At 49.6% G+C, this 17,087-nt stretch overlaps 1 protein-coding gene across 3 annotated transcripts; it reads right to left on the bottom strand.

Annotated features, from left to right (window-relative positions):
• Positions 1–253: 253 nt before the first annotated feature.
• Positions 254–16,830, bottom strand: CCR9 (C-C motif chemokine receptor 9). Of its 3 annotated transcripts, none has more exons than XM_029918582.1 (3): positions 16,722–16,830; positions 8,706–8,750; positions 254–2,444 (listed from the first exon to the last, which is right to left on the bottom strand). In XM_029918582.1, the coding sequence occupies exons 2-3, from the start codon at positions 8,724–8,726 to the stop codon at positions 1,356–1,358; spliced, it is 1,110 nt and encodes a 369-aa protein (XP_029774442.1). In that variant the 5' UTR covers positions 8,727–8,750; positions 16,722–16,830; the 3' UTR covers positions 254–1,355. The 3 variants fall into 3 exon arrangements, with proteins under 3 accessions (XP_029774442.1, XP_029774443.1, XP_029774444.1); XM_029918583.1 differs by lacking the exon at positions 16,722–16,830 and adding an exon at positions 15,023–15,160; XM_029918584.1 differs by lacking the exons at positions 8,706–8,750; positions 16,722–16,830 and adding an exon at positions 7,202–8,268 and having other exon boundaries at positions 254–2,412.
• Between the last annotated feature and the right edge of the window lie 257 nt (positions 16,831–17,087).

Raw genomic sequence — 17,087 nt, 5'->3', positions numbered from 1 at the left:
AATTGGACACATTTAAAATACAGAGACAGTGAAGAAAGTGACAAGTAAAGGGTATTTTCATAATGATCATTAAAAAACACTTTCCTAATATATAAAATGCATTTTAATGTTTACTTACTTTTGAGAGAGAGACAGAGACAGAGAGCACAGACAGGAGAAGGGCAGAGAGAGACACACACAGAATCTGAAGCAAGCTCCAGGCTCCAAGCTGTCAGCACAGAGCCCGATGTGAGGCTTGAACTCACAAACAGTGAGATCATGACCTGACCCAAAGTGGGATGCTCAACCGACTGAGCCACCCAGGCACCCCTATAAAATGGTTTCAAATGTGTTAGCCAGATAGTTAAAAGACACAAAGCAAAAGCGAGTTCTATTCCTTTTTTCCAGCCTAATCTCTAAAAGGAAAGTTTTTGAACATGTGAGTGCTATACAGTCAGAAAAGGAGCAGCGTGAAGGCAGGTACCCTTCCAGCTGCCTGCGAAACAAGAGGGTCTGTAAATCCAAACCATTTTACGGGAAGCGGAAAAATGGACCATCCCAAAAGTTACCTGGCAGACTGAGCCCACAACAGAGGCAGGGCCCTCGGGTGCTCAGAGTCCCCGCACAGGCTGACCAACCCCGTGACATGAGTGGACATGCAGAGTCCTTGTGGAGACTCTGTGGAGTCCCAGAACCCCCGGAGTCCCAAGACCGTGGGACGGTGTGCCGGTATGACTAGTCGTCCAGGGCTCACTGAGCTCAAAAGAGGCACAGACAGGGTCCCTCCCTGGCCCAGAACAGATCAAGGAGACCAGAGGAGAAGATCTGAGGTTGTTTGAAAAGATTCTAGATCAAGAATCTAGAAGACCTGGCATGGGCACCAAGCCCCAAAGTCATGGTAGAAATTCCCCCCAAGATGGAAGTTTTCAGGAAACCTTGTGCTTTTGTGGCCTCTTGGTGGCAGTGGCCAGTGCTCCTGTGTCTCCTTGGGGACGGGATGGCTTCAGCACTGAAGCCACAGCCATCCACAGTGTGCTGGGAACATCGAACGCCATCCAGCTGCATTAATGCTCAGGCAAGGGACGAAACCAGGCTGGTCTGAAGAGCTGTCTGTTGGTCCTCCTTTGAACATTGTGTGCATTGTAGCCAAGAGCCAATCAACAGTCCCGTGGGACAGCCAGTCCATGTAGAAAACTCTGGCTTGGAAATTCCAACTAAAGTAATTGTCCAAATTCATCCCTTTCTGGGATTTTTCTCTCCCCCCCCTTCCTTTTTCTTTTTCTTTAATGGTTTCCCTCTGGTCCCATCAGTCGGGAAGCTGTACTGGTATCTCTCATTATTTCAGAGAGAGCCATCCACGTCGGAGCCAAGACCCCTCAGTAGGAGAGCGCTCCCGAAGTCGTCTCCAGCAGCATGGACGACAGCCTCACGCTCCCCACTCTCCTCCTGAACGAGACCCACTGTGCCTGGCTGATGCAGCCCAAGCTCTTCAGGGTCCTCATAAGATCCCGGCGGAATCTCTCGCCCACAAAAACATAGAGCACGGGGTTCAGGCAACTGTGGAAGAAGGCGATGGTTTGAGTGACCTGGAAGCAGATGTCAATATTGGTGGAAATGGCGCAGCTGGAAATGAACGTGGTGTAGGCGTCGATGGTCTGCACCAGCAGAATGCAGTTGTAGGGGAACTGAGACAGGAAGAAGACCGTGAGGACGGTGATGGTCACCTTCAGGGCCTTGTGCTTGGATGACTTCTTGGCTTGTAACAGAGTGTGGATGATGATGGTATAGCAGCAAGCCATGACCACGAAAGGAAGGAAGAAGCCCAGCACGACCTTCAGAGTCAAGACCGCCGACTTCACTTTGGTGCTCTCGTCACTAGGGTAGACCATGGTGCAGATGGTAATGTCGGATTCCTTCTTGAGTTGACTGTACAGGATTTCGGGGATGCAGAGTGTGGCCGCCAGCACCCAGACAGCCAGGCAGACCATTTTGCTGTACACGAGCCTTTTCTGCCTCCAGGTCTGCGCTCTCGTGGCCTGAGCGATGGCGATGTACCTGTCCACACTGATGCACATGATCAGCAGCACGCAGCTGTAGAAGTTCATTTTGTACATGCTGTTGACCACCTTGCACAGGAAGGTGTGGAACCTCCACTGGTCCGCAGCGGCAATGGCCCAGAAAGGAAGCGTGACGAGGAAGAGAAGGTCAGCGATCGCCAGATTCAGAAGGAAGGTGTCAGTCATGGTCTTCACTCTCGTGCAGTACCAGTAGACGAGGATGACCAGGCCGTTGCCCAGGATGCCCACGAAGAACACGAGCCAGTACAAGGGCGGGAGGAAGTAACTCACAAACTGCCGGACGTTGTTTTTCTCACAGAAAAGTTCTGGGAGGTTGAAGGTTAGGTAGTCATCCAGAGGAGACGTGGGGTGGTAGCTGTAATCATCAGATAAATTAGAGACAAGACCCTGCAAGGAGACACCAGACACCATAAGGTCAAGACAATCCTTCGGAGGATCTCAGACTGACAGAGGCAAGGATGGCGCGACCCTCCCAGCCCCCAAAATCTATGACAAGACAGAGAAATGTATTCAGAGAAAGCAGGAATTTCTGACAGCACCTGCCCGAGTCACAACAGATTTGTACAGAACATGCGTATCTGTCGCACACCTACACTGTGTCTGATACTGCGTACATGCCGGAAACACAGTAGCGGGTAAGTCAGATGTGGTTCCGGCTCTCATGGGACACACCTGCTGGTGGCAGGCACATGCAAGCAAATGAACAGTTAAAGGACACATGACAAATGATCGGATGTGGTGGGACCCCCCTGCCTTGGGACCAATGATGGGCACAAACTTGGATCGAACTCTGAATGATTCTGTTTTCTCCTCTCTATTCCATTCTTCCAGAAAGGTCCTCAGAGGCTCCTAAACTTTTCTGGGTCCAGATTCCTCTGAGTCTTCTGCAAGCTATGTATCCTCTGCTCCTGAAACACCAACACACATACACACACACACAAACACACACGCTCACATGCACACACATTCATACCCTGTCACATACATGCTCAAGCACTGGGCCAGGCCACATAGCTTTCAGGACCGCTTGTTCAAACTTTGTTAAGAATTTTAAGGGGCGCCTGGGTGGCTCAGTCAGTTAAGCATCTGTCTTTGACTCAGGTCATGATCTCATGGTTTGTGGGTTTGAGCCTCACGTCAGGCTCTATGCTGACAGCTCAGAGCCTGGACCCTGCTTTAAATTCTGTGTCTCCCTCTATCTCTGCCCCTCCCCTGCTCACACTCTGTCTCCTCTCCCTCACAAAAAATAAATAAACATTTAAAAAAATTTTTAAATTAAAAAAATGAAGATTTCCCTTCCAGCTTCAGCCATTACCCGGAAGCCCAGTGTCTTGGGAAGACAGACCCCTGGGTGACACAGATTTCAGTGAGGATGCCGGGAGACTTCTCCCAAAGCCGGACCTGGCAGCCCGGCATCGTCGTGGTCCCACGGGGAGACTGTCCACTGAGAGAAGGGGCTTGAGTGGACTTGGAGCAAAAAGAACTTTTAGGGCACGAAGGAAAGAAGAGTATGAAGAATAAAGAGACTGCGGGATGGGGATCAGTGTAGCTTAAACAGGTCGGCAGGATGACATTGGGGGGAAGAGTCATGTGCTCATGCAGATGAGCAGATGTGAACTGTGAATCCATACAATGAGTAAGCGTGAAACTGCTTTTGTAAGGGTTCTGTTCTTTTTTCTTTCCTTTTCTTCCCTTCTCTTCCCTTCCCTTCCCTTTCCTCTTTTCCCTTCCTTCCTTCCTTCCTTCCTTTTATTCTTTTATTTCTTTCTTACATTTTTGGGGAGTGGTTAGCAAACTGTCACACGAGCCTGAGCCCCAAGCTATAAGGCAGGGAGGCAAACAGCCCCAGGGTGTGGCAGGGCTGGGGAGGGACCTCATCACTTCCCCCAGGAGACCCAGACGTCTCCACTGCCTGGTGAGCAGGCACACGACCCCCCCCCCCGCCCCCCGCTCTGGCACTGACCCCCAGAATGTGTCCTACTCGAAGCCCACGGTGCGTACTCTCCGGCTGGCTGAGGGTGGGGAGGACTATATTTAGTTAGGGACACCCCCCCCAGGCATATTTTAAAAGGGCATATTTAACATATCTAAAGTATGTGTTTGACTCACACATACACACACACCTGGATTTGTATGCATTTTGTCAAGGCCACATGTGCTTGCGAAGACCAAGGTAAGCCTGCAGCACCCTTACGCCACAAAAGGTTTGGCCACCTTTATGAGGATCACAGCACAAGAGTTCACCTCCCAGGCTAGGGGAGCCCCGGACAAACATGTCCCCCCACCGTGCTGGGATGCACACTCCTAGCTCTGCACATGCGCCGTGGGTGTATGTCCTGTGATGTGAGACACAGCGTCCTTTGAAAACTTCCCAACAAACGTAAACGGCACTATTTACCAACATGTTTTATGCACCGTAGTTGGGGGACCCGGTGTGTGCCAGACCAGGGCCGAGGCCGTGACGTGCGTGTACGGTGTAATCCTCACATTTCCAGGTAGGGGGCAGGGAGACCCCTCTCAGAGGAGGGGCGCCAGGCTCCAAGAGGACTCCGAGGTGATGAAGCCTGCTCTCCGAGCGGTCCTAGACACGCAGTTCCTGCTGGAGAAGCTACCGAGGCCGGCAGCTCTCGGAGCCTCAGACGGCAGGAAAGGACCCCAGGAGAGCATCAGTGGAAGGACAGGATAATCCACAAGCTCCCAGTCTATTTCCCACCCAAGAGCCCATGCCAGAACCTTCGAGTTTGGGCAATGCCTAGAACAGCTTCCCACATTCTCCTGGGCACCACTCCTAAAGTTTACGTCAAGGTGGTGTCTAAGCCCTCCACGTGGCCCATGCCCTCCCCTGAGAGCAGGGACCGCACCGGCTGGTTCCCAGAACTCTATGTCCTACTCACCAAGCCCTACCCAAGACGTTTGGCCTTTAAATGCCAAGGAGATGTGAAGAAAGGCTTTCGTATGTGTCGAAGAACAGGTGAGGGTCCCTTTTTCCCTCGTGAACCATATGGGTCTTACAACTGATCAAGGCTCCTTTTTAACTGGGAAGCTCAGCCGAACTTGTAGCCTAATTATAGTCACCAGACAAGACCCCTTAGGCCAGCACTGCCCACTGGAAATGTACAGAAACCCCAGGCTGAGCTTGCACTCTCCGGCAGCCACATTGAAGAACTAAAGAGAGGGGCACCTGGGTGACTCTGTTGGTGAAGCGTTCAACTTCTGCTCTGGGCATGATCTCACAGCTCGTGAGTTCGAGCCCTGCATCGGGCTCTGTGCTGACAGCTCAGAGCCTGGAACCTGCTTCGGATTCTGTGTCTCCCTTTCTCTCTGCCCCTCCCCTACCGTGCTCTGTCTCTCTCTCTCTCTCTCTTTCTCTCAAAAATGAATAAACATTTTAAAAAATTTTTAAGAAGTAAAAAGAAATAGGTGAAATTTATTTTAATAATATATTTAAATATATCTAAATATCTAAAGTATTATCATTTCATTATAAAACCAATATAAAAATTGTTGAGGGGCGCCTGGGTGGCTCAGTTGGTTAAGCATCTGACTTCGGCTCAGGTCATGATCTTACAGTTTGTGGGTGTGAGCCCCACATCAGGCTCTGTGCTGACAGCTCAGAGCCTGGAGTCTGCTTTCGATTCTGTGTCTCCCTCTCTCTCTGCCCCCTCCCCCCGTGCTCATGCTCAGTCTCTCTATGTCTCTCAATAATAAATAAAAATGTTAAAAAAAATTTTTTTTATTATTGAGATATTTAACATCCTCCTTGTGTTTTTTATACTGTTTTAAGCTGAGTAAATATTACTCTCGTAAGACATCCCAACTGGCCCAGAACACGAAAATGTGGGCTGCATGCTCACAGAGGCTTTGGCTCCTCCTCAGGGAAAAAAATTTTTCCCAACAAAACTTCCAATAGGTTTTAGAATTATTCTGAGATCTTACAGACAACCGGGCCCTACCCCTCACCTTAGAGAAGAAGAGGGAGACCAGAGGAATGGAATGTTCTGCCCAGAGCCCTCAGCCTCTGGGGGAGGGTCAAGGCCAGAGCCATCCTCCCCTCTCCCCACCCCCCACCCCACTCAGTCCCAAACTGGGACGCTTCCAATCCCTTTGAGCCAAAGCCCTGCTGTCCACATTCTGAGGTTGTCGAGGTGGCCATGCCAAACCTCAGGGCCCGGCTAAGGCCGGGGGCCTGCCCAGCCTGCCTGTGTCCCCAGTGAGGCGGTGACCCATGGGCCCCAGCTCCCCTGCTCCGGCAGGAATCAGAAGCAGCAGGCCAAGCATCAAGAGCAAAGCATCTCCTGGGGCAGGAAGGAGACCTCCGGACTTTTCAGGGGCCTCCTGCACTGACTCCTATTCTCTCCGGAAGCCTTCCCCCAGCCCCAGGCCCCTTGTCCCCACCTCTAGGCAGAGAGCAGGGCGGAGGGCAAAGCCTGTATCCTGCATGGCTGCGCCCCTTGTGGCTCCTTAGCACCAAGGTGGTCCCCTGGGTGGGGGCGGGGCAGGAGGGAAGGTGGAGGGAGGGAGGGGTGCGAGCTGGTCAGCAGGAGTGGGAATGGCCGGGCTCCATCTCTGGGGTGCTCTGTCCCCACACTTGAAGAAGGAAGACTTCCAAACAGTATGACCTGGATCTCAGTGCCTTTGACATTTGTCCACAGGGAGCACCCCCGGGATGCTGTGGACCCTGAGAGCATTCTGCAGGTCCCCTCCTCCAAGTCACCGTGACCCTCCCAGCCTCCGTCTCCTCATCTGCAAACAGGGCTCTGCCTTTTTGGTGAGGTTGAGGAAGGCGGTGTCCTGGGTGGTGACCGGTGCACAGCCAGTCCTCAGAAAAGTGGCCCTGGGAGGTGCGATGCCATGGGCTATTTCCCAGGAGCCATAGGAGTCCCGTCCTTTCCCCACTTAGGTGCTGCTGGACACCTCTTGACCACAAAAGGTCATTATTGGGGTATATTTATCTTCCTTTCTGGGGCTGCCTTGCTGAGTCTAGATATCTTCCAAGATCCCAAAAGACAAAACCAAATCAGGCTCAGAGGCAGGCCTGGCTTGGCTGCCCCAACCTAGTCGTTTCCACTGCGTCAGGGATGAAAGGCTAATCCTGACGACAGAAGGGACTAAAGATCTGATTTTGGTCAGAGAAATAGACGTACCTCATTTACTTCGCCAGATCCAAAGTAATTGTCTCTTTTGTTGTGATCAATACGCAACAATACACATGTACCAGCAAACATCCTTAGCATGACATCGCCGACCTGTCCAACCACCAATCCATGTAGACCTTGGGACTCCGAGACCAGTGTACCCTAAAGGCCAGTCTGTTGGCCCCACTAAGAAAGCTTGATTTCAACTCCCGACTTGTAAAACCCAGACCTTCCCTTTGAGGAAAGCAAAATTAAAACAGCTGTTTCTGGGAGGAATTGATGAGGACAACAAAAACACAGCCATTTGATTTGATTCTGTGCTTGATTACATTTGGCTATAAAATCCCACATCACTCCCTGGATAATGACTTTACTCACTATCGTTAACCTCTTTGTCTCGTTGAGAGAAATATAGGCTCTTATGTGGTTTTTGAAAAGCCTGTATCCTGTTGTGCAAGAAACAGAACTGACGTGCTCACCACGGGTTTATTCAAAACAAGTTAGGAGGGGCACCTGGGTGACCCAGTTGGCGGAGCATCTGACTCTTGATCTCGGCTCAGGTCATGATCTCATGCTTTGTCATGAGTTCGAGCCCCACGTTGGCAGCAAGGAGCCTTCTTAGGAGTCTCTTCCCCCCCTCTTTCTGCTCCTCCCTCACTCGCGCGCTCTCTCAAAAGTAAATAAACATTTAAAATAAAACCAAATTCTGGATCATCCCATATCCTCCTTTGTCTTGGTTTCAGAGCAGACACACAGAACTAAGCACATCCGGTTGAAAGTCATAAAGACTCTTACCCATTCATAAGATCTAAAATAGCACGTTCCTCTCACTTCACCACAAAGCCTGAAGATCTTCCAGCTTTTCACGTCTGCGAAGCCCTCTGTGCTGGCGTGGACTGCCCGTACGGGGCACTGCTTGGCAAAGATTTTACCCCTGGGAAGCCACACAGAGACATTTCTTCCCACATACACCCCCCAAAACAGGCAAGATCACAGTGTATTTCCACACACACACACACACAATGGAAAAACATTCCATGCTCCTGGATTAGAAGAACAAATATTGTTAAAATGTCGATCCTACCCAAGGCAATCTACACAGTCAATGCAATCTCTATCAAAGTAACACCAGCATTCTTCACAGAGCAAAAACAGACAAGCCTAGAAAGTGGATGGAACCAGAAAAGGCCCCAGAGAGCCACCGCAATCCTGAAAAAGAAAACTCAAGCTGTAGGCATCACAATCCCAGACTCGAAGCTGGCACCCTCAACACAGTACAGGACCGGCACCAGCACAGACACAGAGATCAACGGAACAGACAGAAAACCTAGAAATGGACCCACAAGCGTATGGCCAACTCATCTTGGACAAAGCAGGAAAGAGTAGCCAATGCAACAGACAGTCTCTTCAGCAAGTGGTGCCACGAGAGCTGGACAGTGACGTGCAGAACAAGGAGCCCGGGCCACTTTCTACAGTGTGTTTCGAGGAGCCTGAGGCACAGGGCGATACTCACTGTGACGTCGGTGGGCACCATGATGGCTCAGACACAAGCTTGCTTCTAGAAAGAGAAGGCCAAAATCAAAAAGAGGTCTGTCTTATAAATGAACAATCATAAACGCCTAAAGACGGAGACAGGACGTTAAATCTGTTTGTTCTTGGGCAAAAACATAAAAACCCCGGGTGAGAGTCAGAGTCCATGTTACGGGGACCCCGAGCCAAACGTTCAAGTTTCTAGAATGATCTTGGTTGCTAATATAGAAACGAGAGAGACCTCTCCCCTAAGGCCCCTTTTGGGGACGAAATGTTTTCCCAGCACATCCTTTTCACACGAGCTTATTTTCTCTTGACTCAACTTCTCAGTCAGGGTCTGTTTTGCTAAATGCCCCCATCCTTACTTTACCAACCAGAGGACTCCTGCAGATCACAGGACACAGGTTGACTTGAACACCCTCTGGACCCCGACTCCACCTGGAAGGGTCTCTGGGTAACAAAGTGGCAAGTTCCTGGGGCCCAAGGGGGTGGCATCTGCCAGCATCGATGTCCTCTCCCACAGGCGGTGCCCACAGCCCCGGCTCCTACTATCTACATGCTTCGTTTGCAAGCCCAGGGCAGGAAAACAGGCCGTATCTCCTCTGTCCCCCGACTCCAGTGGGAAAAGGAACGCTCAGAATTGGTTTAGCAAAGAAAAGGTAGTTCCCTAATGCGGAGGGATTTCAATAAATCTGCTGCTTTCAGTAACTCAGCTGCTGTGTGTCTGTGTTTTGAATCTCTCCCGCCCCCTGTGACTAAGGGAACAAGAGCTTGCTTCTCTTCACAGACGTGTCTCCGCCTGAGCCAGGCATTTCTTTTTATACTTTTAGCAAGAAAACGTTCCCAAGAAACATTTCCAGCACCATTCCCTAAGTGTCTAGAAGAAAACAATTCTCCTTCGTAGATCCGACTGTCGCCTGTTGGTTTCTTTTCCATAACATAGCATCGTGACTCAACCTTTTCAGACACCACAGAGGTTTTTAGCACCTAAAGTGGTAGAATCACTTCGAAACCCGTTTGTCAGTTTCTTAAAAAGTTAAACACAAGGGTAACCTGGGTGGCTCCATCGGTTAAGCATCCAACTTCAGCTCAGGTCATGATCTCACAGTTCCTGAATTCGAGCCCCACATTGGGCTCTGTGCTGACAGCCCAGAGCCTGGAGCCTGCTTCCGATTCTGTGTCTCCCTCTCTCTCTGCCCCTCCCCAACTTGTGCTCTTGCTCTCTCTCGAAAATAAGTATATAAACATTTTAAAAAGTCATACATACACCCATCACGTGATCTAACCATCTCCCTCCGATGTCCTTCCCTAAGAAAAGGGCAAGGGTGTATCTGCACTAAGAATGAGGCCAGAATGTTCACAGCAGCCTGATTTGCAGTAGCAATTCCTGGGAATGACCGAAATACTGGATCCCCTGCCCAGTACTGGGAAGGGAGGCATGAACTACGGGCACGGACACACGATGGAATCAGAACGAACAACTGATACTCACAGTCATACGGGCAAATCTCAAAATAATTATGCTGTGTAAAGAAGCCCGGCAAAGACACGCACACAGTGTGATTCCACTTACATAAAATTCTAGAAAATGCAAACTAATCTAGCGTGAGAGAACACAGACCAGTGATTTCCTGGTGAGAGAGACAGAAGAGGCCGGGGAGGGTGTGAGGTGAGAGCCAGGTCAAGGCTCCCAAGGAAGCCTTTGGCGGTAACATATACTCATGGTACATGTCGTGTGAGAGGGTCGCGGACACACATACACCAGAACTGGCGTTCTGCACTGTGAATAGTCGTAGTCTTTTGTAGTTGGACCTCAGTAAAGCGGTTCAACTAAAGAAAGGAAAAGGAATGGGATCTAATGAAAATCTTCTGGCTCACTTCCCTCCTCAGAGTCCTCTCTGGCCTTTAGCAGGTGAGGAGGAGGCGGCCAGACCTTCTTCCTTGAAACCTTCTTGCCAGCCGCTTCTCAAAAATGCCTTGGGGTGCCTTGTGCCTCTCTCTGCACATCTCGGCTCAAGATGAACTGAGTTTTTAAGCTTAGATTAGGGAGATAGAAAGATAGATGGTAGACACATAGATAGATAGATAGATAGATAGATAGATAGATAGATAGATAGATAGATAGATAGATAGACAGGTGATAGATAGGCATGTAATATATAGAGATAGACAGATAGATAATAGGATAATAGACAGATAATAGATAGATAGATGATAAAGGGATCATAGATGATAGACACATAGATAAAAGACAGATGATAGATAATAGATGATTATAGACACATAGACGATAGATATAGATAAATTAAGACTAGATTTATAGATAAATAAAGACAAATGAGAGATGATAGATAATAAGCAGATTATAGACACATAGATGAGAGATGATAGATTGATAGATAAAAGATAGATGATAAATAGATAATAGACGATTTTAGACACATAGATAGATGATAGGTGATAGATAGAGACAGAGAACCCGTGTGTCTGTAGACACTATCCGTGTCTCCCACACGTTTGCTGGCACTGTCTACTAGATAAGCACCGAGTTCCCTGAACTTAGTCTCTAAATACCTTCTTCCACCAAAAGGAAGCAGGACTCTGGAGACATGTCTGACCCCACAGCTAGGGCAGCGAAATTGCGAGATGAACCCAGAACTGATTTTCTGCATCAGGAAGCAGGCAGGTGTTCAAAGGACCATGAAGACTCATCAAAAGGACATAGGTGCCAACCTGATGGGGCTCCCGCTGGCCAAATCAGGGGCAATTTGGGCACCAAAGTAAATACTGATGGCCATGATTGCAGCACATCCAACTACGTGAGGATCCAGGAATCCGTACTGACGAAATAAATGAAAGCAGGACCGGAGAGGTGAGAAACTTCTTACATCGCCAGCTAATACCCATATAACGGAATCCTGGGATTAGAAACTCGCCGATAGGCGCTGGAATTAGCGAGTGGATGTTTGATCAGGAACGGGATGTTTACCTCCTCTCAGAGGGTGACCCCGCAAATCACATACCATGCCATTGACTTTCCTATCCTCCATTTCTTTTTCTGAATCATGCTCTAAAAAAATAAAATCTTCTTTAAAAATGCCCAGTTAAATCTGGAACTTCCAAACTCAGCTCGCTTAATGTTATTACAGCTTGGGGAAGGGGGAGATTGGTTTTCGAGACATTAGTCAGAAAATACCACATATATTTCTAGTATTTGCGGCTTAGTCACTTCTTTTCTACTTGCATAAAAAGACTTGAGTATTCAGGGTGCCCGGGTGGCTCAGGGGGTTGAGTATCCAACTTCGGCTCAGGTCATGATCTCACTGTTTGTGGATTCAAGCCCTGCATCAGGCCCTGTGCCGGCAGCTCAGAGCCTGGAGCCTGCTTCAGATTCTGTGTCTCCTTCTCTTTGCCCCTCCCCTGCTCCTGCTTTGTCTCTCCGTCTCTCAAAAATGAATACATGTTAAAAAAATTAGAACAAAAAAAGAGTTGAATACTCATTGGATAATATCAAGGAAAACAAGCTCCCAAGGAAAGAAGTGACATAAGGAAAAAAGCATAGCTTTGGGTATGGTTCATTATAGCTAGTTAGTTTTAGGTTGAAAGCAGAAACTGATGATAATGATATTGGTAGGATTTGGGGAAGAAACCTCCATGTTGCTGTGGGGAATGTAAATTGCATGTCCCTGTGCTTTCCAGGCTTCAAGGAACAGCAAAAAAAAAAAAAAAAAAAAAAAAAAAAAAAAATTCACCTCCTTCATGAGGCCCTCCTGGGTTTCCCCAAAGATGGAGACAGGACAGTTGATATTTGCACCTCTCCTGCCCTCTTGCCCTTGCGCGGTGCAACCTTTTTGGAGGATTAAGCTCTATCTATCAAATTTACAAAGCATAGCAGCCCTGACTCAGCATTTCATCTGCCAAGAACATGTTCTATTGCTATTTTCACAAAAGAACACAAAGATACATACATGGGGATGCATGTGGCTTTTATTTTTTTCTTGTAGAACAAAAAAACAAACAAACTAGAAACAACCTAAATACCCAGCAATTGGCAATATTTTGGTATAGCTTTCAATAAAACACCAATAGCCCAGAGGCATCTGGGGGCTCAGTCCAACACCTGACTCTTTTTTTTTTTAATTTATTTTTGAAAGAGAGACAGACAGTGTGAACAGGGGAGGGCCAGAGAGAGAGGGAGACACAGAATCCGAAGACAGGCTCCAGGCTCTGAGCTAGCTGTCAGCACAGAGCCTGATGTGGCGCTCCAACTCACAAACCGCGAGATCATGACCTGACCGAAGCCGGACACGTAACCGACTGAGCCCCCCAGGTGCCCCCAAACCTGACTCTTGGTCTCGGCTCAGGTCACATCTCACAGCGCATCAGTTTGAGCCCCGCATTGAGCTCTGTACTGACACTGCAGAGCCTGCTTAGGATTTTGCTCTCTCTCCCCCTCTCTCTGCTGCTCCCCCACTCCCTCCCTCTCTCTCAAAATAAATAAATAAACATTTAAAAAAGAACCTGCACAAGTTGCCCATAAATGCAATAAAAATAGACCTCACACTAGACCTATCAAGGAGGTCACCGAGATAGAAGGAGGCCACCAAGAACATTAGGTAGAAAGGTGAGGCAGAAGGCTATGTTTATCCTTTAAAAAAAATATATGTAAAAGTTACACATTTCACTGCTCATCAGTACTGAAACATTTTCTGGAAGGAGCCTGAACAATTATAACGGGTGGAAAGTGAGACTTTCATTTTTTTTCCCTTTAGGTTATGTAAACTATTTAAATATGTTACTTTGTGCATGAAATTTTATTTTAAGAACTATCATAAAAATAACTTGTCAACATTTTCTTTTTAAGAAGCCCCACTGCTCTTCCCTTCCGTACACCTGCTTGCAAAACTCCTCCCCAGGAGGTACTCGAAGCCGCTCGCGTGAGGGGGCTGGAAGGCAGGTAGGGCTAGTAATTACATTCTCCCCTGCTCCGGTTTGTAACTTGGAGATCCTACCTTAGCTTTCTGGGAAGGGTTCTTTTTCTGCTATGATACATGTGTTTTGGGCTCATGGAGAGCCAAAGAGTAACATCAAAACACATCCCTCCCTAGATCCATCATTGAAAGACACTGCTGGCGGGGGCGCCTGGGTGACTCAGTTGGTTAAGCATCCAGCTTCAGCACAGGTCATGATCTTACCGTTGGTGAGTTCGAGCCCTGCATCTGGCTCTGTGCTGACAGCTCAGAGCCTGAAACCTGCTTTGGATTCTGTGTCCCCTCTCTCTCTCTCTCTCTGCCCTTCCCCTGCTTATGTTCTCTCTCTCAAGAATAAATTAATATTAAAAAATTATTTTAAAATGAAGAAAGACACTGCTGACAGCTCTCCATCTACCCCCCCTTCTCCTGCATCAGAAACTTCCCAAAGATTTCATTGCACCAATGGCGAAGTCTCCAAACTTGCTTTCATTTTCTTCTCACCCCTGAGAAGGAGGCAAACACCCACACACAACAAAACACACCAAAAGCAGGTCCCTCTCTGGTCTGCAGAGAAGCCCTGGGGTCTGGCTCAGTGCTGCCCCCATCTCCCCGCGATGGTGCTCTGGGTGGGCCCATCACGGTTCTGCAGCTGCTCAGATCTGAAAAGCCTGCCCAAGTGCCATAGCATAATGGGATGGGGGGGGGAAGCACAATGCACCCCCATTTGAAAGCCCCCATCTGTCCCTTGGTCCCCCCCTTTCTGCCTGGGAGACCTTGGCAAGAAGCCACGAGCCCTCACCGCACGAATTTCCTCAGCTGTAAAATGGGGGTGAGAGCCCAGCCTCCTGCAGGGCCCGGTGGCAAAGGTCAGGTGCAATGCTCTTTGTGGAATGCAGAGTGCTATGTATGAGAGACGGAGGGAACATTCTTCACCCCCAGCTCACCCGTTCAGGATCTTGACACTGACAGGCCCGCTTGGCGTGAACACTGTGTGAGACACGGTCCGTGTCCTCTAGAAGTTCACACTCAAGTATAACAAGCATGTCAATGCTTCAAATACCGGCGATGCTAAACGCTTTGGGAATTAGGAAGTCATGATTCCAATGCTGGGGGAAACCCAGGAGGGCTTCACTGAGGAGGAGACATTTTTTTTCTGGCCCGCCCCCCCCTTGAAAGCTGGAGAGCATGGAGAGAGGCCATGAGGGGAGCAAACACTGCTCAAGGACCGGGAAGCATACCAACCGAGGCCTGAAGGCCAGAAAACAGGAAGCGTGTGCAGAAACCTTGGGAGAGGGAGCGGCTAAATCATTAAAAAAAAAAAAAGTACCTATGAGAAATGTTGGGCTGGCATCCATTACCACCCGACCGTTAATTTGTGTTCCCTGACGTCCTTAAGTAATCAACATGAAAGTCATCATGGGGGAGCCCCTGGGGGCTCAGTCGGTTGAGCATCCAACTCCGGCTCAGGTCGTGATCTCACAGGTCATGAGTTTGAGTCCTGCACTGGGCTCGCTGCTGTCAGCCTGTTAGAGCAAAGCCCGCTTTAGATCCTCTGTCTCTCTCTCTCTGCCCCTCCCCTGCTCGCTCTCTCAATAAATAAATAGATAGATAATAAATAAATACAAGTCCTCATGGAGCGGCTGTGGCTGCAGCATTTTCACGTCCCTGCTCCCTGAAGCCAGTGAATTGGATGCAGACACTGACATGAGTCAGGAATTCAAACATCACCTCCACTTTCGTCCAACTTGCTGCACTGAGATTGAATCATCTCTTGCATTTGTTGGTAGCTCTGCTTTTTTTTTCCCACTGGGCATGAAAGTAAGGTCTCTGAACCGTCTATCAGGCCAGCTGCTCCCCAAGCCCGGGTCGGGCGTCCACCCCCAGTCCCCTGAAGAGTCTGTAGGTGGAGAGACCTTGAACTTGGCCGGAGGTGGGGTGGGGGGTGGAGGTCTTCAGAGCAGATAGATGGATATGGAGAAGAGAGGCATCGAGCTCCAGGGGCTGAAATGGCAGCTCAGCTTGGGCCTGTTTAGCAGGGGGAGGAGGAAACGGGCTCCCGGTGGTGGGGGCTGGGGGGGAGGGGGCGCTGGTGGCTGCCCAGCTCCGGGTTTCTCAACAGCCCGCCTGCCCCGCAGCCAGGGCAGCGACGGTGCAACAGCTCACGGAGAACTGGAGAGGGTGGGGGCGTTTGGAAGGACAGAGCCGTAGTCACGGATGAGTCACTGACAATAAAGTAGCTTTGCTTTTTTTTCTGATTTTTCACATTTCGTAACGTACCAAAAAAAAAAAAAAAAACCCAAAGCAAATATATCTGGTGAAGAAAAACACCACTCAAATACCTCCTTCTTGGGTTAGCCACCGATCACTTTCTTTATACTTTTTCTCTGCAACGTAACCTCACACACACACACACACACACACACACACACACACACCCCTTAGTGGGAAGGGAATCGGACCGACCTCCTCGAGTTTTCTCTCTTGGGTTCTCGTTAACCCTCCTTCTGGCCCACGTTTCACACCAGTTACCGAGGGGCTGTCAGACCGGACGGCCGTGGGGTACTCTGCTGCCTGGCAGTGCCACAGTTCACCTAACCAGCCACCTCGTGGGGCGGAGTTTGCTTGTTTCTGACTGTTCACTGCTATGGAGAAGGCTGCCCCTAAAACCCTTTCTGTGGGGGGCAGCCTCTCGGCCCCCAGGGCCGCCTGGGGCTTCGCTTTCCCAGTCCTGAGCCCGTTCTTGTCACCCCGAGCACCCGCTTCTCCCTCCTGTAAGTTACAAATCACAGACCTGGCTGCCTTGAACCCTTACTTCACACGTGTGGGTGGGGGCGGGGGCTTCTTACTCATCCCTGGAAACCCGGGCCGGCCACGGTCGGGTTCACCTTTGCCTTCCTGGAAGCTTCTAGCAAAGTGCCTGGGGCTCGTGACCACTGAACAAACGAGTGGAAACCCCGGGTTTTGGAAGCCATTGAGGATGCACAAAAGTGGGGGGCGCAGGAGAGGCGGCGAAGGCTGATACTCACGGTGGAGGGCCGCGGGAGAGGCTCCAGGAGAAGGCGGGCCCCAGCTCTGCCGGGGGGACGGGCTGGGCTGCTCTCTGCCTGGGGTCAGGCGCAAGGCTTCTCAGAGTGCGGTGCAGGCAATATCGGTAAAAACATTATAAAGGAAGTCAGGCCACCCCTACCTATGCTGTCACTGGTGGGGTGACCCGGGAGGTGGGGAGCGGGGAGTCACCAGCTGCAGTTCCAGCCATTGTCAGAGTTGACAATTTTAACCAGAAGCGAAAAAAACAAGAAGTGCTGGGCTAAAGGAAACCATCTTCTCTGCAGATGCACATACAGACCCACGGTCGACAGAAAGTTCTTTTCCTAGACAGCACAGCCTCTCCA

The sequence above is a fragment of the Suricata suricatta genome, chromosome 12 (assembly GCF_006229205.1).
Source record: "Suricata suricatta isolate VVHF042 chromosome 12, meerkat_22Aug2017_6uvM2_HiC, whole genome shotgun sequence".
NCBI classification, from domain to species: domain Eukaryota; kingdom Metazoa; phylum Chordata; class Mammalia; order Carnivora; family Herpestidae; genus Suricata; species Suricata suricatta.
Note: the sequence above shows the minus strand (reverse complement) of the source record. Positions and strands in the feature narration are given on the sequence as shown.